The sequence below is a fragment of the Balearica regulorum genome, chromosome 21 (genome assembly GCF_011004875.1).
Source record: "Balearica regulorum gibbericeps isolate bBalReg1 chromosome 21, bBalReg1.pri, whole genome shotgun sequence".
Classification (NCBI taxonomy): domain Eukaryota; kingdom Metazoa; phylum Chordata; class Aves; order Gruiformes; family Gruidae; genus Balearica; species Balearica regulorum.
The window spans coordinates 133,315-152,718 of NC_046204.1; the positions used below are offsets into that span (position 1 = coordinate 133,315).

General features: G+C 44.2%; 2 protein-coding genes across 2 annotated transcripts in view; one reads left to right on the forward strand and one right to left on the reverse strand.

The window, feature by feature from the left end:
- Positions 1-10,634, reverse strand: part of SLC45A1 (solute carrier family 45 member 1) — a 79,611-nt gene extending 68,977 nt beyond the window's left edge. Inside the window, exons 1-4 of the mRNA XM_075773307.1 lie at positions 10,548-10,634; positions 6,058-6,150; positions 4,931-5,013; positions 2,587-2,831 (exon numbers count right to left, since the gene is read on the reverse strand). The gene's annotated coding sequence lies outside the window, so the exon portion shown is untranslated. The remainder of the gene's footprint in view (positions 1-2,586; positions 2,832-4,930; positions 5,014-6,057; positions 6,151-10,547) is intronic.
- ERRFI1 (ERBB receptor feedback inhibitor 1) lies at positions 2,005-13,114 on the forward strand. Its single transcript, XM_075773309.1, has 4 exons — positions 2,005-2,136; positions 9,558-9,756; positions 9,877-9,953; positions 10,556-13,114. Exons 2-4 carry the CDS (start codon positions 9,635-9,637, stop codon positions 11,752-11,754), a joined length of 1,398 nt encoding a protein of 465 aa, XP_075629424.1. The 5' UTR covers positions 2,005-2,136; positions 9,558-9,634; the 3' UTR covers positions 11,755-13,114.
- Positions 13,115-19,404: the final 6,290 nt, after the last annotated feature.

The window sequence follows — 19,404 nt, forward strand, 5'->3', positions numbered from 1 at the left end:
CCTTTCTTTTGATGACTTCCACCCCCCCCTTATATTCTTTTTTACTTTCTCTCATCTGCATAACATGCCAGCCAACTTTAGAGGACCTGTTCATCATTTCTCACATCCAAGGAAAAAAACACCGCCAAAAATCTGTCCTAGTTTATATTAATTTCCTTTCTTCTCACATCACCTTCATTTGTACAGCAATGCAGCAGTTTTTATGATATAAATATGCAGTAGGAGAGCCTGCTGCACCTAAGAACAAGGGCAGATGGGGGACTTTAACCAGAGGTCAATAGAAACCCCAAAAGAGAAAGTAGGAGAAGTCAACTGTAGACATGCACCACATCATGGAATGAAGTCAAGCATTCTTCCTTCTTAGCAATACTAATAACTATTCCAGCTCAAAGAATATAGCAGACACGTTTTGTTAATCCTATTGCTAGCAACTCTCAGTGCTAGGAGTTTGAGAGTCCCACATCAATGTTTCTTTGTCCAACAAAGAAATGATTGCATCGTACAGCAAAACTGATCAAAAAACAGGTTCACGTTGTGAAGGCTGCAATAAACAGTACTGCCTGCAAATGCTCAGAAAAGAGTCTTTACACAGCGGCTTTCACTAAGAATCTTACTGCTCTAATTACTGCATTTTACCATCACAAATAGAGACTAGGCACAACATACACTGTCAAATCTGTGATAACCCACATACAATTACTCAAGATACCAACAAATTATTACGCACAAAGATGGATTTATTTCAACAGAAAGTTCAGGAAAACGGACATTCACAGCAGCAATTGCTACAACAACGATGAAAGCCTTGGTGGTTTTTTTTTCCTTCTGGCGATACTAAAGGGCAAGCATTCCCTGTGACTGCAAAATACACCAAACACGCGGGCAAGGCCTGGCCCACCTCAGCGCTCAGCCGCGGCTACCACAGGAAGGGCTGCCTCAACAGGGGGAAGGGCGCGCGGCCAGAGCCCGGGGGGGGGCAGCGGGATCCCCCCGCCTCCGGCAGCTGCTCGGGGCGGGAGAGCGAGCGCCCCCTGGTGGCGGCGGGACGGCTCCGCCGGCCTCGCACGGGTAGCGGGGGAAGCGCCCTCGGGGAACGGCTCCCGAGCCGAGGGAAGGGGCTTCCCCCCGCCTGCCTGGCCAGACACGCAGGTCTCCCCGAAGAGCCGGAGAACAGCGGGCGGGCCCTGAGCGCCGGGGTGACCGGCCCTGACAGTGTCGGCAACGGGACTCGGGCAGGCCGGAAGGAACGAGTGACCGCCGCCATCCCCCGGGAAACGGGCACCCGGTGACACGCGGAAGGCCACTTGAAGCGGGGGGCGGGCGGGCAGCTCCGTTAAAGAATTAGCGCACTGGCCAGGAAAAGCCAAGCAGACGGCCGAGGCGAACTGGGCGTCTGCTCCGTGAGGCCAGCCGCCGCGAGGAATGCTCGGCGCCGGCAGGGTTTCACCAGCGCTGCCTCACAGCCTCTGCTCCCCGCGCCGGTAGGACCAACTGCGAGCTCCCGCGGTGCCGCGCCCCTCTGCACTGGCCGCAGTCCCCAGCGGTTCCTCACTTGCGCCGCCGGGCCAAACCGCGGGCGGCAGCTCCCCGGCCAGCCCCGCGCTCAGGTCACCCCCACCCGGAGCCCGCTCGGCGAACGCGCCTCTCGCTCAGCCCAGGGGCGGCCGGCCCCGCAGGCCCGGGCGGAGAGGGGGAGCCGGGGCGGGGGCGGCGCCGTGCCAGCAGAGCGGCCCGGAGGGCGCACCAGAGGCCATTCCCGCGGACGGGCCCAGAGGAGCGGGCAGCGTTGCTGCCGCCGCCGCCGCCGCCCAGGCCCCCTATAGCCCCCGCTTTCCACCCGTGCCTGGCGAGGCCCAGGCCCGCACCCTCCCGGCAGCGCCCGCCCGCCCGGAAACCGCCACAGCACCTTCACTGGCCCACGCGCGGCCATCGCCCCTTTAAGGCTTTTTCCGACGGGAGCGCAACGTGCAGAGGGGCGCGGGCTGGGGGGCGTGGTTCCCTAGCGGCTCCGCCCCCCGGTATAAGAACGACCGTCCGCGCGCAGCGCACCAGTGATCGGGCGCTGTTGCGGCTTGGCGCATGCGTGTCGCGCCAGCGGCCGCGCGGGGACATGCGGAGCTGCGCGACGCTTTCGGGGTGAGTGACGGCTCCCACGGCAGCCTTTACTGCCGCCCCGCGCTCCCGCCACTCGTTGCTATGGCGGCGAGGCGTCCGCCGCTGCCGCGGCCTGCCCAGGCCGCTCCCGCCCGCCGCGCACCTCAGCCGCCCGGCGGGGCTCGGCCGCGGCCCACGGCCGCCCCGTACCTGCCGCGCCGGGCTCCGCCGCCAGGGAGAGAAGCGGGGTCCGAAGCCGGCGGAGTGGGCGGCCGCCGGCAGCACATGCGGGTCGCCCGGGCCGCGGCGCCAGGGCCGGCCGGGCCCCTGGCACGGAGCCGCAGTCCCAGCGCGGCCCACGCCAGCGGGCGCGGGAGGTGGCGGCGGGCTGCGGCCCGGGAGGCGCGCCGGGGAGGAGCGGGAGCGCTTTTTCTGCCCTTGCGCTGGCAGGGGTGGCACCGGAGGACTGAGACCCACCGCTGCGCCGCTTACCTGCGGGGTCTGGCGGGGAGGCGGCCCGGGTGCTGCCCGCTCTGCTCGCCGCGGCGGGGGGCGCGCCTTCACGGGGATCGGAAGCGCTCACGCGACAGGAGCCCCTCCGGGTGGGATCCGCCCGGGGTCAGCAGCGCCCGTGGCCACATTCTTGGAAGTCAGCGTGGCGTGCCATGCGTTTTCTTCCTGAGCCGAAACAGTATCAGTGTTCTCCCTCACTCGCCTCCGAGCTGCTCCTCTCGCTCCTGTGAGTAAACAGAGACCACATTGTGGGCTCAGGCTCTGTGCCTCGCGCTCTAATTTAGGATGACTTAATTTAGAATAAACATTTCTTCATGACTTAATACCCCAGTACACACTTATCCTCGATTTCTAAAATAGCGAGTCTGTGGTGTTTAAATCTGGAGACACCACTGTACCCTTCAAGTATTTACAGTGCATCTCTCGAGCATGTATGCTTGCTGCAGACATGCACTATGTTGGTTACGCAAAGCGAGCAGTCCAGAGTGACTGAGCCTTCAATGGTCTCGTCCCTCTACCGCACAGACTAAGGACCCTATGCAGTACTGCTGAAGCAATAAGCAAAAAACTTGTTGTGCTTGATCTAAAGATAACAGTACTTAATTATATATTGATAGAGTGGATGGGAAAGGCTCTGGGAACAAGGTCTCTGGTCAGTTTGGGGATACTTGAATCTGTCATACTGGAATGACAGGTGAACAATGCCTCTCTATCACAAACGCATTTGTGAATTGCATTTATAAGCTAGTAAAACTTTAAAAGAGAAAACCAAACTGCTCAACTCACCCATGTCACTTCATGCACAAATCTAGTTTCCTTAGCAGTTTACCTATATGAGAGAATTTTTTTTTTTTTGGGGGGCAGGCATATGTTCTTGGTGAAGCCCTTTGTCTGCCATCCTGTGCAGTACAGGAATTATTTCAGAGGAAAACTGTTCCAATTCTCTGTAGTAGAAAACAGAATTAAAACTTATCATAGCGTGTATAACACTATGGTTATGACTCTGAGTCAGCTATAAAGGAATTTTTATTTCCTGAATGTAAGCTGGCTATATTCACATTAAAATTTTCAGGACGGTGAAGTACCATACCTTAAGCATGCATCTGAAATCTGACAAGCAGAGGCAAGGCAATTGTCTTGCTGTTTAATTATTAGTTTTCTACTGGCAATTTACAGGTTCCTCCCAGTTGCTGTGTAGGACTGTGAAATGGTAGCCCACATTTTAACTGAACTCCTTGGTGAACTGCAGTTCTTTGAATATATTCTAAAATAGCTGACTTATAAACTAAATATATTATTTGTCTGCTGTTCAGTTGATTTGTCTCAGGGTATACCTGTAGAATTAATTTTCTTTGCAGCCTCCTATGATTTGAGCAGTATTTTTATCCATCTTCACTAAGTGATCATAGTCTTAAATTTTCTACCACACAATGGTCCATTTCTGGTTGGCAGAAGGTACAGAAAGATCTCTCAAAGCTAAGGCTATGCCTCATTTATATAATAACTGTAAAGGATATAATTCCTATAAGTGGAAAAATCTTCTTAGGCTGCCTGGATCTCAGCATGATTTGGCTTGTGACTCAGAGGAGTACTGAACTGCACTGTGGAGGTTTGGTACATAGTAAATAACATCTAATTATTTATGAAATGAATAAATTTAAACTAACCTTCTCGTGAGGCTATTTTTGCTAGATGTCAGTTACTGAGCATTCATCTAGTTGCAAAGACAAAAGCACTTAAGGGATGATATGACCACTAGAGAATGAGGATTTTTTTTTTTTTTTTAAAGCATGTAGAATTCCAGAAAGTATACTAACAGCTCTTAGGCTTTTTAAAGTCCAATTAGAAGTCTGAAATACTTAAATATTAAAAGAGGTGGCTCTATCTCAGGTACTTATGTTAAATAGAAAGTCAAAAGAAAAAAAAGGAAATTACATCACATTGTCAAATAAGGAACAGCTAGCTGGAGTGGATGACTTGTAGTGCAAAAATGTGCCCCTCCTCCTGTGAATTGCTTCTGAGATTTGTTAAAGATATGTGGTGGCAAGGTGAGCAAAAATAGGTTGTGGATTTAAGGTAGCCACATTTCTTCCCCTCCCAAAAGTAGTAAGTAGGTCTTTCCCCCCCCCCCCGTTTCTTACAGGTATATAAGCTGCTTGTCAAGAGCGTTGCCTTTATAAAATCTGTCCAAAAATTGTGCAGGCATTCAAAAATCTATACAGCAAATTGCTGTATTCCATACCCATTATGTGAAACATTCTAGAGCATGCTTTGGTCTACTGTACATACCAGAAAGGTTTTCTTTATTACAAACCTGACTCGCCTCAAATACTTGGTTGCATTGGGACTGGATCAGCAGGGAACGGAGTAACAAGATTTTCTGTGTGATCAGTGATGAGTGTTGAGCTAGAATATATGTAAATGCTTCTTAGTTTCCAAATAGAGGATTACTGTTGCTATAACACAAGTATCCAGTAACATAACAGTATGAAAACTGTATATTTGGGATGTTTTACATAACTCAACTTTGTCTCACAAAAATTTTCTGATTATTTCCATATACATTCCCCACTATGTAGATACCCTACTGTTTATGGATACATTTGACAATTTTCAGCTTACACATATCCATTCTCATATTTGTCACTCATCAGTTCAAATCTAAAGGTGTATTTGGCCTTGTAAAAAAATAATCAATCTCAACTCTGATATTTAGAATAATTCATATTTGTTAATGTGAGCAGGCATGAATGATTAAAAAGTATCTCCTTTGCACAGTTACCTTTCCTTACAGTGGATGGTGTTGATAGCTTCCTAATCCTAATGCACTGACAAACCTTTGAATCGCCTCGGCTTGTATCTGCCCTGTAGTAATTACTAGCTATAGATTTAGTTTGAACTAACTCAGTTTCTTTTGAATAACACTGAAACAGTAACTTCTTCAAAAGTGTTCAAAGTGCTTCGATCTTTCTAAGTGCCACAATTTATGCATAACTAGGCCAGACAAGTAGAGTAACCAGAAACCCATTCTGTGCAAATGAGCAGCAAACAAGCTTGAGATCCAGAATAGCACCCATTTTCTTTAGCAAATGTTGTTTGATTTTATTTATAGTTAAGTTTAGATCCTTAAGTCTTTAAGGAGGCAGGATTGGGCCAACAGTTACAGTGGAAACTGTTGGTGTTTATATCTTCATGACTGACTTTTGTAATTTATTTTTTTAAAGCTAATTACTAGAAAATAGCCTCATGAAATATGTACTGATCAGCTTTAGTAATAGCACACTGTATAAAATACAGAGTTTGTACTCCTCAATTACATGTCCTCATGGCTCCCTCTTAAGATACAGTTTCTTCAAACAAGCTTATGCATGTTTTAAAATATAAGCACCAACTCTTTAGACTCCATTGAAAAAATAACTAGGTGATATAGTGAAAGAGCACGTGCCTTACCTCTCTTGATACTCCTAGCTTAAGGCACGCAGGACAGTTTCATAACTCTATCCATTCACAACTCCCCATAGAAATGTCAAGGCAAGTCACCTTCTGTGAATTCACAAAGAGGTTATTGTTAGAAGCAAGTTTTATGGCTGCAAAATTTGTCTGTGCTTTATTTAAAAAAAAAAAAGTTGATTGAAACAAGTGAAAATTACCTTTTCCTGGAGTATGTAAATATTTAAGTCCATTTCAGAAGTTGAGCTTAGCATTCCAGAGGGATTTCAGACAGGCGATTGTGCAACTATCAGTCTTGAGAGCTGATATTTAGACAGCATTCAGAAAGCTGACACAGTAATTACTAGCAGTGGTTTTGGCGTGGGATCTGATGGAGGTTGGGCTTCTTAACAAGCCCTGCAAGGGTTGTATGTTATCATAGCAAGCACATTACATGTGCTCTCAACCTACAGCAATGCCACCATCCTCCCCCCCCCCCCTTACTTTTTATAACATAATCAATGTCTCGCTCATAGTCTTGTCAGATCTTGTATGTGTGCCGAGGCGGAGTACTGTTATTTGCTGACTAATCAGTGTTCTGTATCGGTGATTTTTCAACTTGTGACTTGCATTTGACTTGAATGAAAAAATACTGAAATGGAAGCACAAACTCCTTCACAGGCATTAGCCTTAAGTTCACCAATTCATTCTCCTTCATTTCTTTCACTGATTCATTGCTGATAGGATCTGAGGCACAAAAAATTACTCCTCAATGCAGTGTGAGCTGATGTGATGGATGTTTTATTTAAGAATTGTGTTAACGTGATAGGAAGTAATTTTAGAATTGGTGCTATACTTGTACTCTGCTGCTTAAATCTTTTTGACAAATGGATTTCTCTAGTCTTCTGCTCCCCTGTAGACAATGGTTCTGGTTGCACTAACAGAACTAGAAGGAAGAACTACTAGAGATTTTGAAATAATTTGCTAATCAGAACTACGTTATTGCTTCCTGGGGCTGTATATATTTAATTTTACTATGAAAAATGTGCTATTCCTATTACTGGGAAGGGTCCAACTTGACTGCGTAATGCAAAAGTTTCCAGGGTTAAGCTAGCTTTTAAGGAGATTGTCTGAAGAGGAAGAACATACTCTTTACTAAAATCAGGAGGGGTGAAGTTAGTAGGACTAAGACTCTAATGCGCTGCTGCAGCAGCCAGAACACTGGTTTGGCCCCTGTTCACCTCTATTAAAGCTAATAGCCTCCTGTCTAGAGTTCTTAAATGCCTGGCTAAAATACACTGGGTGTCTTGTACTGAATAAAAAAATTCCACTTCTGTTGACACAAGGCTGATCACTGGTAGTCACGATCAAGAAAACCGTCACACTCTTAAGAGAACGTGATTAGGTCGTGCACATTATAAACACACATACAGTCAGAAGCTATTTTGCATATACTGTTTGCTTCAATGATCAATACTGGACCCAATTCAAATTTGGAAAAGCATAGCGGAGTTGTTCTTTCTCAAACAATTGTTTATAAAAGGCAAATAGCAGCATAAGATTGGAAATTAATCCACGGGCACCTGGTTTACAGTCTTGTTTAGGAGTCTGCCCATCCCTTAATGTTGCAAATAAGTATAATTCCTCTTAAAGAAAAAGGAAGATTACACATCTGCATAGAACACTCATTTTTTAACAGATTTACTGTAAGCATAAGCTGTTACTTATAGAATCATAGAATGGTTTGGTTTGGAAGGGACTTCAAAGATCATCTAGTTCCCACCCCCCCTGCTACAGGCAGGGACACCCTCCACTAGATCACATTGCCCAAAGCCTCATCCAACCTGGCCTTGAACACTTCCAGGGATGGGGCCTCCACAACCTCTCTGGGCAGCCTGTGCCAGTGCCTCACCACCCTCACAGTAAAGATTTTCTTTCTACTCATCCAATCTAAATTGGCCCTCTTTTAGCTTAAACCCATTACCCCTTGTCCTGTCACTACACTCCCTGATAAACAGTCCCTCCCCATCTTTCCTGTAGGCCCCTTCAGGTACTGGTAAACCGCAATGAGATCTCCCCAGAGCCGCCTTTTCTCCAGGCTGAACAATCCCAACTCTCTCAGCCTGTCCTCACAGGAGAGGTGCTCCAGCCCTCTTGGTCAGCTTCGTGGCCTCCTCTGGACTCGCTCCAACAGCTCGATGTCTTTCTTGTACTGGGGCCCCCAGAGCTGGATGCAGTACTCCACGTGGGGTCTCACAAGAGTGGAGGAGAGGGGCAATACTTGTTTCTGTACCCCATTTTCTTGCAGTACCATACTGTGAAGTATGTATACTGCAAGACATGTATACTGCACTGATGTAGCTGGCCCCCAGTTGTTGGTTGACTTTCCTTTAGGTGGAATTTTTTCTTTCATGGGGGAGGAAGAAGGAAGTTCACGTTAAGAAACTGGTCATATACTTGATTCTCAAGACAGATACAAATTAAACTGTTTTGGGTGCGTTGAGTTTTGGGGGGGGGGGGGGTGTTTGTTTTGGTTTTGTTGTTTTTAACAGCTATATAATACCATATTGTACTTGCTGAATTTAGAATATTTGTGTAGATGAAGCACAGGCCCAGAGAACATCTTTGCTTACAGTCTTGGACTTAATTTCTCCAGCCTTCATAATGTTGACTACTTTTACACTGTCGTGTCATGTCACCATCTGTTCCATGTCCCCCTTCTCCCCCGATAATCCATTCTCAATTTCCTAAACGAAGCCCTGTGAGTCACCTTGTTCATTAGACCATGATTACCTATTCAATATAAAGTAATTGCCAATGCATTTTTTTGTTTTGTGAACAGACCAGATAAAGCATTGGTCACACATTCAAAATAAATCTGAATACAGCAGGACAGTTTAAGCTGAGATTATTTCAATTTGTTCAAAATAGCTAGAAGACTTCAGGCTGATTTAAAGTATCTTAATGCTTAAGTTTGTTAATAATAGCAACTGCTTTATACAAAAGAAGTTTTGGAATTCTGATTCTAGTAGTCAGTAATTCTGTCCGTTGGAGCAAAAGCCATTTGTTAGGCTATTAAAGGTAATACTTAAAACCAGACTAGGCTGTTCTATGTTGGCCACACTGGAAACCATGAACTCGTTAGCAAAAACTGAAGATACATGGCTATTAGAAAGTTAAAGAGATTGTTCTGGAAAACTTACTTTGCAGGAATAACTGGCAGTTTATGTACAAGAACTGAAGTTGTTGATGCATAGTTGCCATATATCAATAGCTTTACTGAACATATTTTTCTTTTTTTCTATACAGTTGAATTCCGTAAGAGAACTTACCTATTTTGTACTTTAATTTTGCAGTCAGACACAAAAGAACAAGTTTGGTGAAGTTTTCCTATTGGCAAGGATTAGGACAGAAGGACTTTCTACAGAGCTATTTATTTCCTTGAAATACTGAAATTTCAGATGAGAGATTAACTCATCAAGTTTGCATTTCTGATATTTATGTCCTCCTCTCTTTTGAAGGGAATGAAAACTGCAGGAAACCTGTCAAGGACTCTGAATTTCTAGGGTCGTGAGACATCAGTAGAGAGCAGTGCACAATGTCAACTGCAGGAGTTGCTGCTCAGGAGATGAGAGTCCCATTAAAAACTGGATTTCTTCGCACTAGTCCAGGCATGGGGACTCTGAAAACCTGCTGGGGTAGCCACAGTGGATTTGAAAAGTGAGTGAGGCTAAAATTTGATTTATTGCATCTTCACATATATGAGATGAGCGTTAAGAATACTTGTGCCAGTACCAAACTATGATTTATTTACAGTGAAAGCCTTTCTTTTCTTTTTAGTACTTTCTTTAATGTGGACCCTATAGCAGTGGCATATAATTTGAATCCATCAACAGAGCAACATTTACCACCCATTGGTAAGTATAAAGACCAACACATATGTATTTAGGTATCGTAATGGATTTGTCTTGGAAAAAAAAAATCCTCAAGTCTTCACTAAGACACTAAATGCTGTCTCATTCTGGATATAAGGCTGCCCTCTGGTGACTGAATACAAATATTTCAAGAAAATACTACTCCTCAAGCCCAAGAAAAAAACATCTTAAATAACATGATCCAGATAAACAAAAAACCTTTTCCTTGTACTTAGAGGCCTCTGAGTTGCCACTACACTTCTGACAGAAAACCCCTCTAGTAAAATAGCACTGGTTCTGTTGTAGTCCTCTGCTGGGATCTTTGTAGCTGTAGCTCTGTTCTGTTGCTTATGCTTGGAGTCTCTTGAACTACCTCATTTAACTGGAGTACAGGCCTAAAAACAATAAGGTAATTGCTCTCTCAACTAAGCACAAAATCACAACCAGAAAAGATCTATAATAGCTAAGTTTTACTACTGGAGTCATTAAGCAAACATTACTTAGTGTTGCATTAGAAGGAATTAAATAGTTAAATATGCAGCAGCAAAGTCACGCGCTAGAGTGTTACTTAGAAAAATGTTTCTAAGACTTTCTCACCTTTTTAGGGCACTCTTCCAACCATGCTTCCATGAATGACCACAGCTTTGCTGAAAGTTGCATCCAAGTCCCATCTCAGAAATCCAGTCCATCTCCTGTAAGTCCCAAAAATGAACAGCTGATTTCAAGATATGAAGACCATCTCGTTCCTGGCTTTAGTAAACTGTCATTAACCATGGGCTGTGTTTCTGAAGAAACACCTCCTCACATGCCAATGAAAAATGGGCCAATTCAATTTCTGTCTGCATCTTCCAATGACCGTAGCTCCAGGCCACTACCCCCTCTGCCTATTTCTGAAGACCTTACTCCAGACGAGGTTGACAAAGAGGTGGAATTCCTGACTAGCTCAGATACTGACTTTTTGTTAGAAGATTATGAACTTCCTCCTTTTAAATCCAGTGCTCCAAGCCGACGGAGCTTTAGGGGCTGTGGACGAATCAACTACGCATACTTTGATGCTCCAACAGGACCAAAACCAGAAGATGCCAACCCCTCACAAAGCCTAAATGGATACATATCCAGTATTTATCCCCCTCCACAGCAGCTGCATCGACGTTTGCGGAGGTCCCATTCCGGGCCAGCTGGATCTCTTAATAAACCAGTAATAAGACTATCTGGACACTTAAACAGGTCTTCTCCAAACTCTGATGAAGACAAACCAGAGATTCCACCGAGGGTTCCCATACCTCCAAGGGCTCTCAAACCAGATTACAGAAGGTGGTCAGCAGAAGTTGCTTCTAGTGCATACAGTGATGAAGACAGGCCTCCAAAAGTGCCCCCAAGAGAACCTTTGTCACGCAGCAACTCCCGGACACCAAGTCCCAAAAGCCTGCCATCATACCTCAATGGGGTTATGCCCCCCACCCAGAGTTTTGCACCTGATCCTAAGTATGTCAGCAGCAAAGCTCTACAGAGACAAAATAGTGAAGGATCTTCCAACAGGGTCCCTTGCATTCTTCCGATTATTGAAAACGGTAAGAAGGCCAGTTCAACGCACTACTATCTGCTGCCTGAAAGGCCTCCATATTTGGACAAGTATGAGAAATTCTTCAGAGAAGCAGAAGAAAGTAGCTCTAACAAAGAAGTTCAGTCTTGGTCTGGTGACTGCACAGCCACTTCAGCCCCAACAAAACTGGACTCGAAACCTAGAATGGACATAGCTGGTCATCTGAAACGGAAACACCTGTCCTATGTGGTTTCCCCATAGTCTCTGGGAGCAGTGTCTCGGCTCAGTTGTTCAGGATGGAGCTGAACTTTATCATGTTACAAAGTTCTTAAGGTTCTCAGATAATGATGTAGGACCAGTTTGTCTCCTGAGAACTGGAAAGCAGATGGTAAAAGTCCTCTTATGCTGCATATCTCTGATATGTTTCTTAAGACTGTTTTCTGTCTTGGTATGTATAGCTGAAAACCCACAAGGATTCCATAGAAACATACAGAGGGATAGTAGTCACAGTTGGCCAGTTATATGCTACCTAGAGGAATGTATTTGGTAGTCATGTTATCAAAAAAAAATCTAGCTTTGCTTACAAGTCACTTATAAAGCCGACAAAGCAGCAGATAATGCAGTACAGTTTTCGTATCAGGCATTTCCAAAATTTCTTTCACACAGTAACTGCTGAGACCAGACTCTATCCTCTTTGACTAGATGTGCCAACCTGGCAAGAAGGTAATTGCAAGATCTGATATCCACTTCAAGACTTGGCTAGCATATTGGAAGTGCGTTTCGAAAGATGAATATTTTACAACTTAATTTGATACTTAATAGACTTTTCAAGGGAGTTAGGTTTTGTGGATTCTTTCAGTTGCTAGACACACTTGACTCAATTTTGCAGTTTTTCCTAGGAGAGACTTGGACCAGCTATTGTTAAACCTCTGCTGCTGCTCTTTTCCTGCTGGATCCTAGAAATGTGTGAAAGTGTCCTGAAAGCAGCAGAGGATACAAGCAGCTATACAGCTGCTATTCAGTAGGCAGTAACAACTACATACTCACCTAGAGTCTGAAATTCTGACTGTATTAAATACAGAAACACAGCACAAGCTGGTCTTGTGTTTTGGTTTCTGTTCAGTATTTTAGGGGAGGAGGAGGGTGTGAGGAAAAAAACATGATTCCATTTACAGTGTCAGTCCCATCTCTCGCTGCTTCAGATGCTGCTTCTTGCTGTTTAATTTTTCCTCATTGTGCCTCAGTGAGCCACTGAAGTTCATTGAGGCACCACATTTGTGCATTAGCAGTTTCTCATGCTCATTTTCATTACATTTATCCTCTTACAGATAAGCACAAGAGAAAGGGTGCTCATTAACGGAGGTACAGAAGATGAATGTGTTCCTCCTAACAGAAATAAACAAGCTGTTTACAGTTTAAACTGCTGAATGAGATGTTTGAGCTATTTTAAAGCTTACTTTTTATTTTAGTACAAACTAAATGAAGGTGAAATACATGCTATAGAAATGCACTGATATTTCTGCATTGTGTACAGTATTGAATAAAAGAGAATTCACTTTGTATTTTGAATATTGCCATGTCTTGAGTTTAATAAAGTTATAAAATACTTATTTATGATACATTTTGGTTTTTGCTTTATTGACTAGTGTACGCAATTGTGCATTTGAGTTCTGCGTTTACTGCAAAGTTCAAAGTGAAGAATGTTAAATGTGCAACAAATGTTGAATTTGGCTCGCATTTAATTAAGAGTTCTACAGAAGTATTCAATAACTCACATTGCACAGCATTAATTTTTAATTCCTCCTTACTACCTGGTAGCATGGTGCCTATAATAAATAAAACATCCTGTAAGATATTTGGCCTATATTTATTAATAACCTTTGGTATTTCTAGAGTCACCCATAGCATGTTGGGCACCACTGTACAGAAAAGAGAGGGCAGTAGTGTTCCTGCCTTCAATTTCTCACTTATTAAAAAAAGAACTTGTACATTAAGGGTGACTGAAGAGGAGCCGCTCATATTCTGAGGATGAAAAAAGCTTGAGCATAGCACAGTAATTTTTTTCTTCTTCTTGAGAGGAGGAAGAAATCACAAATACTCATCACAACGCAAGTATATTTAACTAGTATGTAAACCATGGATAAGGTTACTGAAGATACAAAGCATCGCACAGCTTTGATCTTTTAGCTGTGCACGCAGGTAAATACTTGCCTTGATCTGGCAGTCTGAAGTCTTCACGTTTTCTTGTGAATGAGGTTATTTCAGATTAAAGCAGTTTACCATCCTTGGAATTATACTCAATGAAAAAAAAAATGTCAGATGTAGCTTTTCAGTCATGCCTAATTACTCAGCTTTTGTAGCTGGGGAGATTGCTAAGCTTCATTTATGTAGGATACTTAAAAACCTGCTGCTATGCCATAAGACTGCTAAGAACCCACGCAGATTGGCCTCCAAAACATAAACAAGTTATCTAATCCTGTGCAAGTCTGTTGACTGTAATATTCATCCTACCAAAAGCTCTGCTTCCCCTCCACCCCCTAGATTTTTCTCAGGTGGAAAAAAGTCAAATCAGTACTTGCAACCTTCCCCTTAAATCTAAGCAGCTTTAACCCTAGGACCCCAATAGAACACGCCTTCTCAGTTACACAATCACTGCTGCAGCAAACACACCAACACTGCTAAGCTGCAGCTCGTTCCTTGTCCATTGTGAGACTTAGCACAGACTCAGTAGTTGTCATTTGAGTAGAATTCAGTCTAAAACAAAGCAACTGCCCTGCAAATCTCTTCCAGCTTTTGCCTCTGGGTCCCACTCCACTCCTGATATTTGGAACCCCCTTTTAGCCTAGGTTCCCGTGCTTGAACAGACTGCTCTTCTCCCTTTGCCTGGGAGCACTTGAATTCCCAAAGGCCTCAAAACTCAGTTCTGCCCTTAATAGCATTTACTCTCAAATGAGTAGTAAAGCTGCTCTTGGATGGGAAGAAGAAGTTAGTTTCCCCATCCAGATGCCCACTGAAAGCAGGGAAGACACTTGCTGTGGGGTTTGTTTTGGCTTAAAGCATTTGAGGAAAAGCCACATGGCTAGTGTGCACACTGAGAAATGAACCCCTCTTGGCAGGGAGGCCAGCCACGGCATTCTGTATTACTGGATGTATAAGGCATTACCTTTGGATGAAGTAAAACTTGAGTCTGAGCCATCACACTTGCTGCCAGTCTTATTCACTGTTCTCTTTGTGAATACAGTGATCAGATAAGCTGTCTGTCCTAACTCATTGCCTTTCACACCGGTCTGATGCTATTGCTCGATATGTGCACAAGGCAAGCCAAAGAGACTTCAGAAGTGACTAACATCTGAACACGCCTTTGGTATAAAATGGGGTATTTGTTACAATTTCCCCAGCCCAGCACTTAATTTCACTTCTGTTAGCAGTGGAAGTTCCCTCGTCATTGGGCTAAAACCTTTTCTGCTAATGTAGCAGCAAGACATTTTTTACTTCCTCAGAATAGGATCTACTTCTGAGTACAAATTCTTTTCATATTTATAGTGCTGAAAAGCTTAAAAACCTTCTAAATCTTGTGCTTTTGAAGAGTCTTACATCACCTTTTCTGAAATTCCAAAAAAGTTAAGACTTTTAACCTAACCACCGTTACAGTTTTTCTCCTAGAAAAGTGAGAATTGCCTACTCCTTTCCTGAAAGTATTGGTGTTGTCTACTCAGTCCCAAGTATTAAAAAAATAAAAATTACTGTGTAGGGATGCTATCTTTCCTACTGTGTGTCAGCTGAATAACAGCACAGCATTAAGTCTCATTCCACAAATTAAATTATGAACTTAAGCTTAGTGCAACTATAACTGCAGTAAACCAGACTGAACCTGAATTGAAAAGAGCAACTGGAACTGCTTGGCTACGAGCGAGACATTCAAACAGGTTACAGAGCTCACATGCCTCTTCAGTATGAAGCAAGTCACTTATAGGCGAGTCTTACAGTATTTAAGTATCTTGGCCATTTTCCCTTTAAAAATCCAAAGTAATAAGGTTTCATTGAGGACTTGGTCCACAATTCAGGGGTTCTCTCCAGGTGATGGTGAGGGGGTCACTGACACAGGCAGGTGGAAGCCTCGCTTGTATATTCTTTGACACCAGATTTCTGTGCTTTGGGGAACAAAGTTTACATGATCCAAAAATTGTATTCCGTTTTCCAAGTGAGTAATTAAGGCTGTAGAGCTGTGAGGGAAGCTTTGCAAGTTCTGGCCAGAAGACATTTCTCTGCTCATCCCCTGCCACATGATAAGACTTGTCAGGACACAACATGCTTTTGCAATAGCCCCATCATATGTTTGAATATTTAAAGCTTGGGCTCATCTGGGCAAGGCCTGACAGCTTGCCTCAGAGGAGGAAGCCCCTTGCCAGATAGATTTGACTGGAATAATCACACTTCTGAGCAGTTACGACTTGTGATACGCTGAAGTCTGAAGAGTCAAGGTATTTGTGTTAAAGCAGGGAAGAGAGATGCGCATCTGAGGAAAGGCAACGCTTCCCACAGCCTCCTGATTCCAGAAGTGGACTATGCATACTGCTTACCCCACCCCCAGCAGTCTCTGTCTTGCCTTAGCAGCGCTGTTGTGACCACCCACCAATGTTAGTGAGCACCCATGGGTCCCAGGAGGCAGCTGTGTTGGGGCAAAAGGAGTTGTACCGCAACAAACTACAGAGGGCTGGATCCAGAGCAGCCCCAGGGTGAATCCACGATCATCCAGCAGACCTCAATGAGATGTGGCTGGCAGCAAAGTCAGTGAGAAGGGGTGTTGTGTGCATGTGGGGCAGTGACCTCTCTCCCAGGCTCAAAACTGTTGATACCACAAGGAAAAGCACATCCTAAGTAACTAGTGGCAGCAAGAAGCATCTGTCATATGTACCCTGTGTAAGGGTCAGCATGGCCTAGCACTGCTTGGCTGCTCCAATGTCGCTGAAACATCCCACACTTGGTGTGTTTCAGACTAGCAAATCACCCCAGCAGAGCTGAGTCTAGCTGGTAACTAAACGATGGGATGTTTCCCTCGATATACCTATTCCTGAAAGGAAGAGGCTGCGTTAGTACCTGGTGACTTGAAAAACCCATTAGCTTAACTTCTCTACCATGTTAACTTGCTCTTAAACAGATGATAATGTCATGAAATAACACACGGCTGTAGTGGGAGGTCATTTAAAAACCTCTCCATTGTCATTCTCTCTTGCATCATAAGAGATAAATCAAAACAGAAAATAAACCTGATTTGGAAGCATGCTGATTGACAACATCATTAAATTCTGCAGTCATTTAAAATTACTGATCGCTGTTGTTGCTGTCACTATTAGTTTTCCATTCGCTCCCAGACTGTAATAGGCACACAACTGCAACTGTACTGAAACTGCAGAAGAGCTCTCACTAAGATTGCCTTTCCTCCTGCTGCAGCCTTGGTTTTGTTTTCAAATAGACTGAGTGAAGTGGTAGGTCTGACATGATAACGAAAAGCATCCATCTAGTCCAGGAGAAAGAGACCAATTTTGCAAGGGCAGTTATTATAGTAGGGAGTAGCTGCTGATGGTGTTCAAACCAAGTCTTGTCAAGAATTCAGGGTTGAGATGACGACCAGATCAGTCACAGTGGAATTCCCACCCTTCAAACTCATGATTACAGACTGTGGCCATTATAAACACTTTTAATAGTATTACAAGCTGTACATTAAATATCTACTCTCTAGATTACTGTCAAGAAGGAAATTTGAGATGGAGGTAACAAGATGCACCATTTTATCATCTGCTTGTAGGGTCTCTGCAGTTAGGTAACCTATTGATTTTTTGTGTATGTGTGTGTTGAGTGTTCGTGGGATCAACTTTTTTTTTTTGTAAAGTAGCCTGATATTCTCTTTTCTTGACAGCTTGCTTTCCAAAGCAGGTTATATTCATTTAAAACTGAAAACATATAGCAAAATTTCTGTTTCGCATAGCTCCTTGGCACTGAAAATCCAGCACACAAAGTTTAATTATACTTACTAATATTTGTTAAATAGCACTGTAGAGATTTCTGGCTGCTAAGCTTGTGATTAGCATTTGTAAGCTGAAAGAGGTGTTGCCCCCACCCATCCTGCATTGTAATTCAGGCCTTGCATAATCCCCGCCCAAATGCCTATTTTCATCCACACAACTCATTATTTTTTCTGAATCATATGGAAACCACACCCGTGATTGCTCATAGACTGTTGCTATATTATTTATATATTTGTGTGCACCTTGATCCCAGTTGCAGTTAATTTTGGAAAAGGTGTTAGGTATTCCAAATTTTAAGTGGCATGCCACTGAAACATGGGAACCATTACTGCTATTCATTTCCTTACAAAGTGATTCAGAGGAAGACATGCTTCTATGTTTAAAACCTGCAGCTTCTTCCTGAAGATTAAAACTATCGCCTGCAAATTGTTAGCACGTGAAAGCCACAAAGGAAGCAGAGTCCAAATATACTGCCATGAAACACTAGAGGAAAAAACATGCCAGATTACTCCCCCATCACCACCCTGAATCTGCTTGAGAACGTTAACCTCACACATCGAGCCACTGTGATAAAATACTAAGATGCCCTTCATGCACCAAGTCTCTGGATTGAGCATAGGATCATCAGGCCTGACCCAGAAGAATGATTTCCTGCCCACCACCTACCCAGGTGACAGAGGCACATGTTACCTAAAATAGTTTACACCTTTGTTAACGTGTTTATTGCGCTCACAATAACTTCAAGGGCAGGGTCAGCACTACAGAGTGCCCTTCTGGAAGGCAACGGGAACACACAACCAGCCCTATACACTTAGCACTCTTTGGGTGTAAAGCTATCAGACCAGCTTCAGTGTAGTTCACACTAAGGATCACATCAGCTCATGCCACAGAGTCCAACCGCTGCATGACAAGGTGCAAGGGAGATGCAAGCGAACAGCAAGGGGACCTTTGCAAGGTTATTGATTGCCTTGCAATCCCTGTGATGTCATTTACTGGTTAAGCAACGTCCAGAGGCAACCCAAGGCTCCAACCATATTAGGTTGCACTTGGTGACTTCATTTGTCATCTATCACGTTGACGAGTTAGTCAAGAAAAGTTTTCCTGCATCCTGGTTGCACACCCCCCGTGCTTAGAGCTTAAGCAATTGGAACTGGGATTGCACTCTTATGATGCAGAATCTACATCACGGCAGCACAGCGATAGATAGGCACGTGGCAAGGCAGAGGCCTCTAACAATTCAGGGCGGAGATGAGACTATGGCACACACACCCTGACAGATTATGTTGCTCATGGGATTAAAATAGCCTGAACTGCTTTTGCTAGCAGGAGGGAAGGCTGTCTTTTCATGGATTATCTTCTCATGCTGCAAAAACCTGATGAGCTGAAGTGGTCACTTCACTAAAAGCCACAGGGGCAGACAGCCCCCTCCGAGATGCACTCTTTCAAAAACGGATGGCAGCGAGGCAAGTGCCAGTGAGCCCCTGCCTTACGCAGAGGCTGATGGCAAACTGGCATGTGGGTCTGAAGATGAAGGGCTAGCCTGAAGAAAGAACCATTAAGCTCCTAGCTTTAAGTTAAATGGTTTAATGCTAGTGTTTTGTTGAAGACCAACAGTCTAAACGTACATGCTTTCAGGAGTGAGGAGACCATGGTAGGCCATTTTCTTCCATAGGTTTTTATCAGTCATATGATGCCCCGTGCTGGATGCAATACACAGTAGTATTGTTCTGGGGGACAAGGCAAGGACCCCATCAGTCCCCAAGCAACCCTTCCACTAGAGGAGCAGACTACCGCTCCACTGAGACAGAGCCAGCACGCACAGGGAGCAGTCCAAGCCTAGCTTTAGGTAACGCACCACCACACACAGGAGTTAGCTCAAGACTGC

Coding starts and splice junctions, on each gene's coding strand:
- ERRFI1 (XM_075773309.1), top strand. CDS start 9,635: ATGTCAACTGCAGGAGTTGCTGCTCAGGAGATGAGAGTCCCATTAAAA. Junction 9,757..9,876: donor AGCCACAGTGGATTTGAAAA/GTGAGTGAGGCT, acceptor TTTTCTTTTTAG/TACTTTCTTTAATGTGGACC. Junction 9,954..10,555: donor GCAACATTTACCACCCATTG/GTAAGTATAAAG, acceptor TCACCTTTTTAG/GGCACTCTTCCAACCATGCT.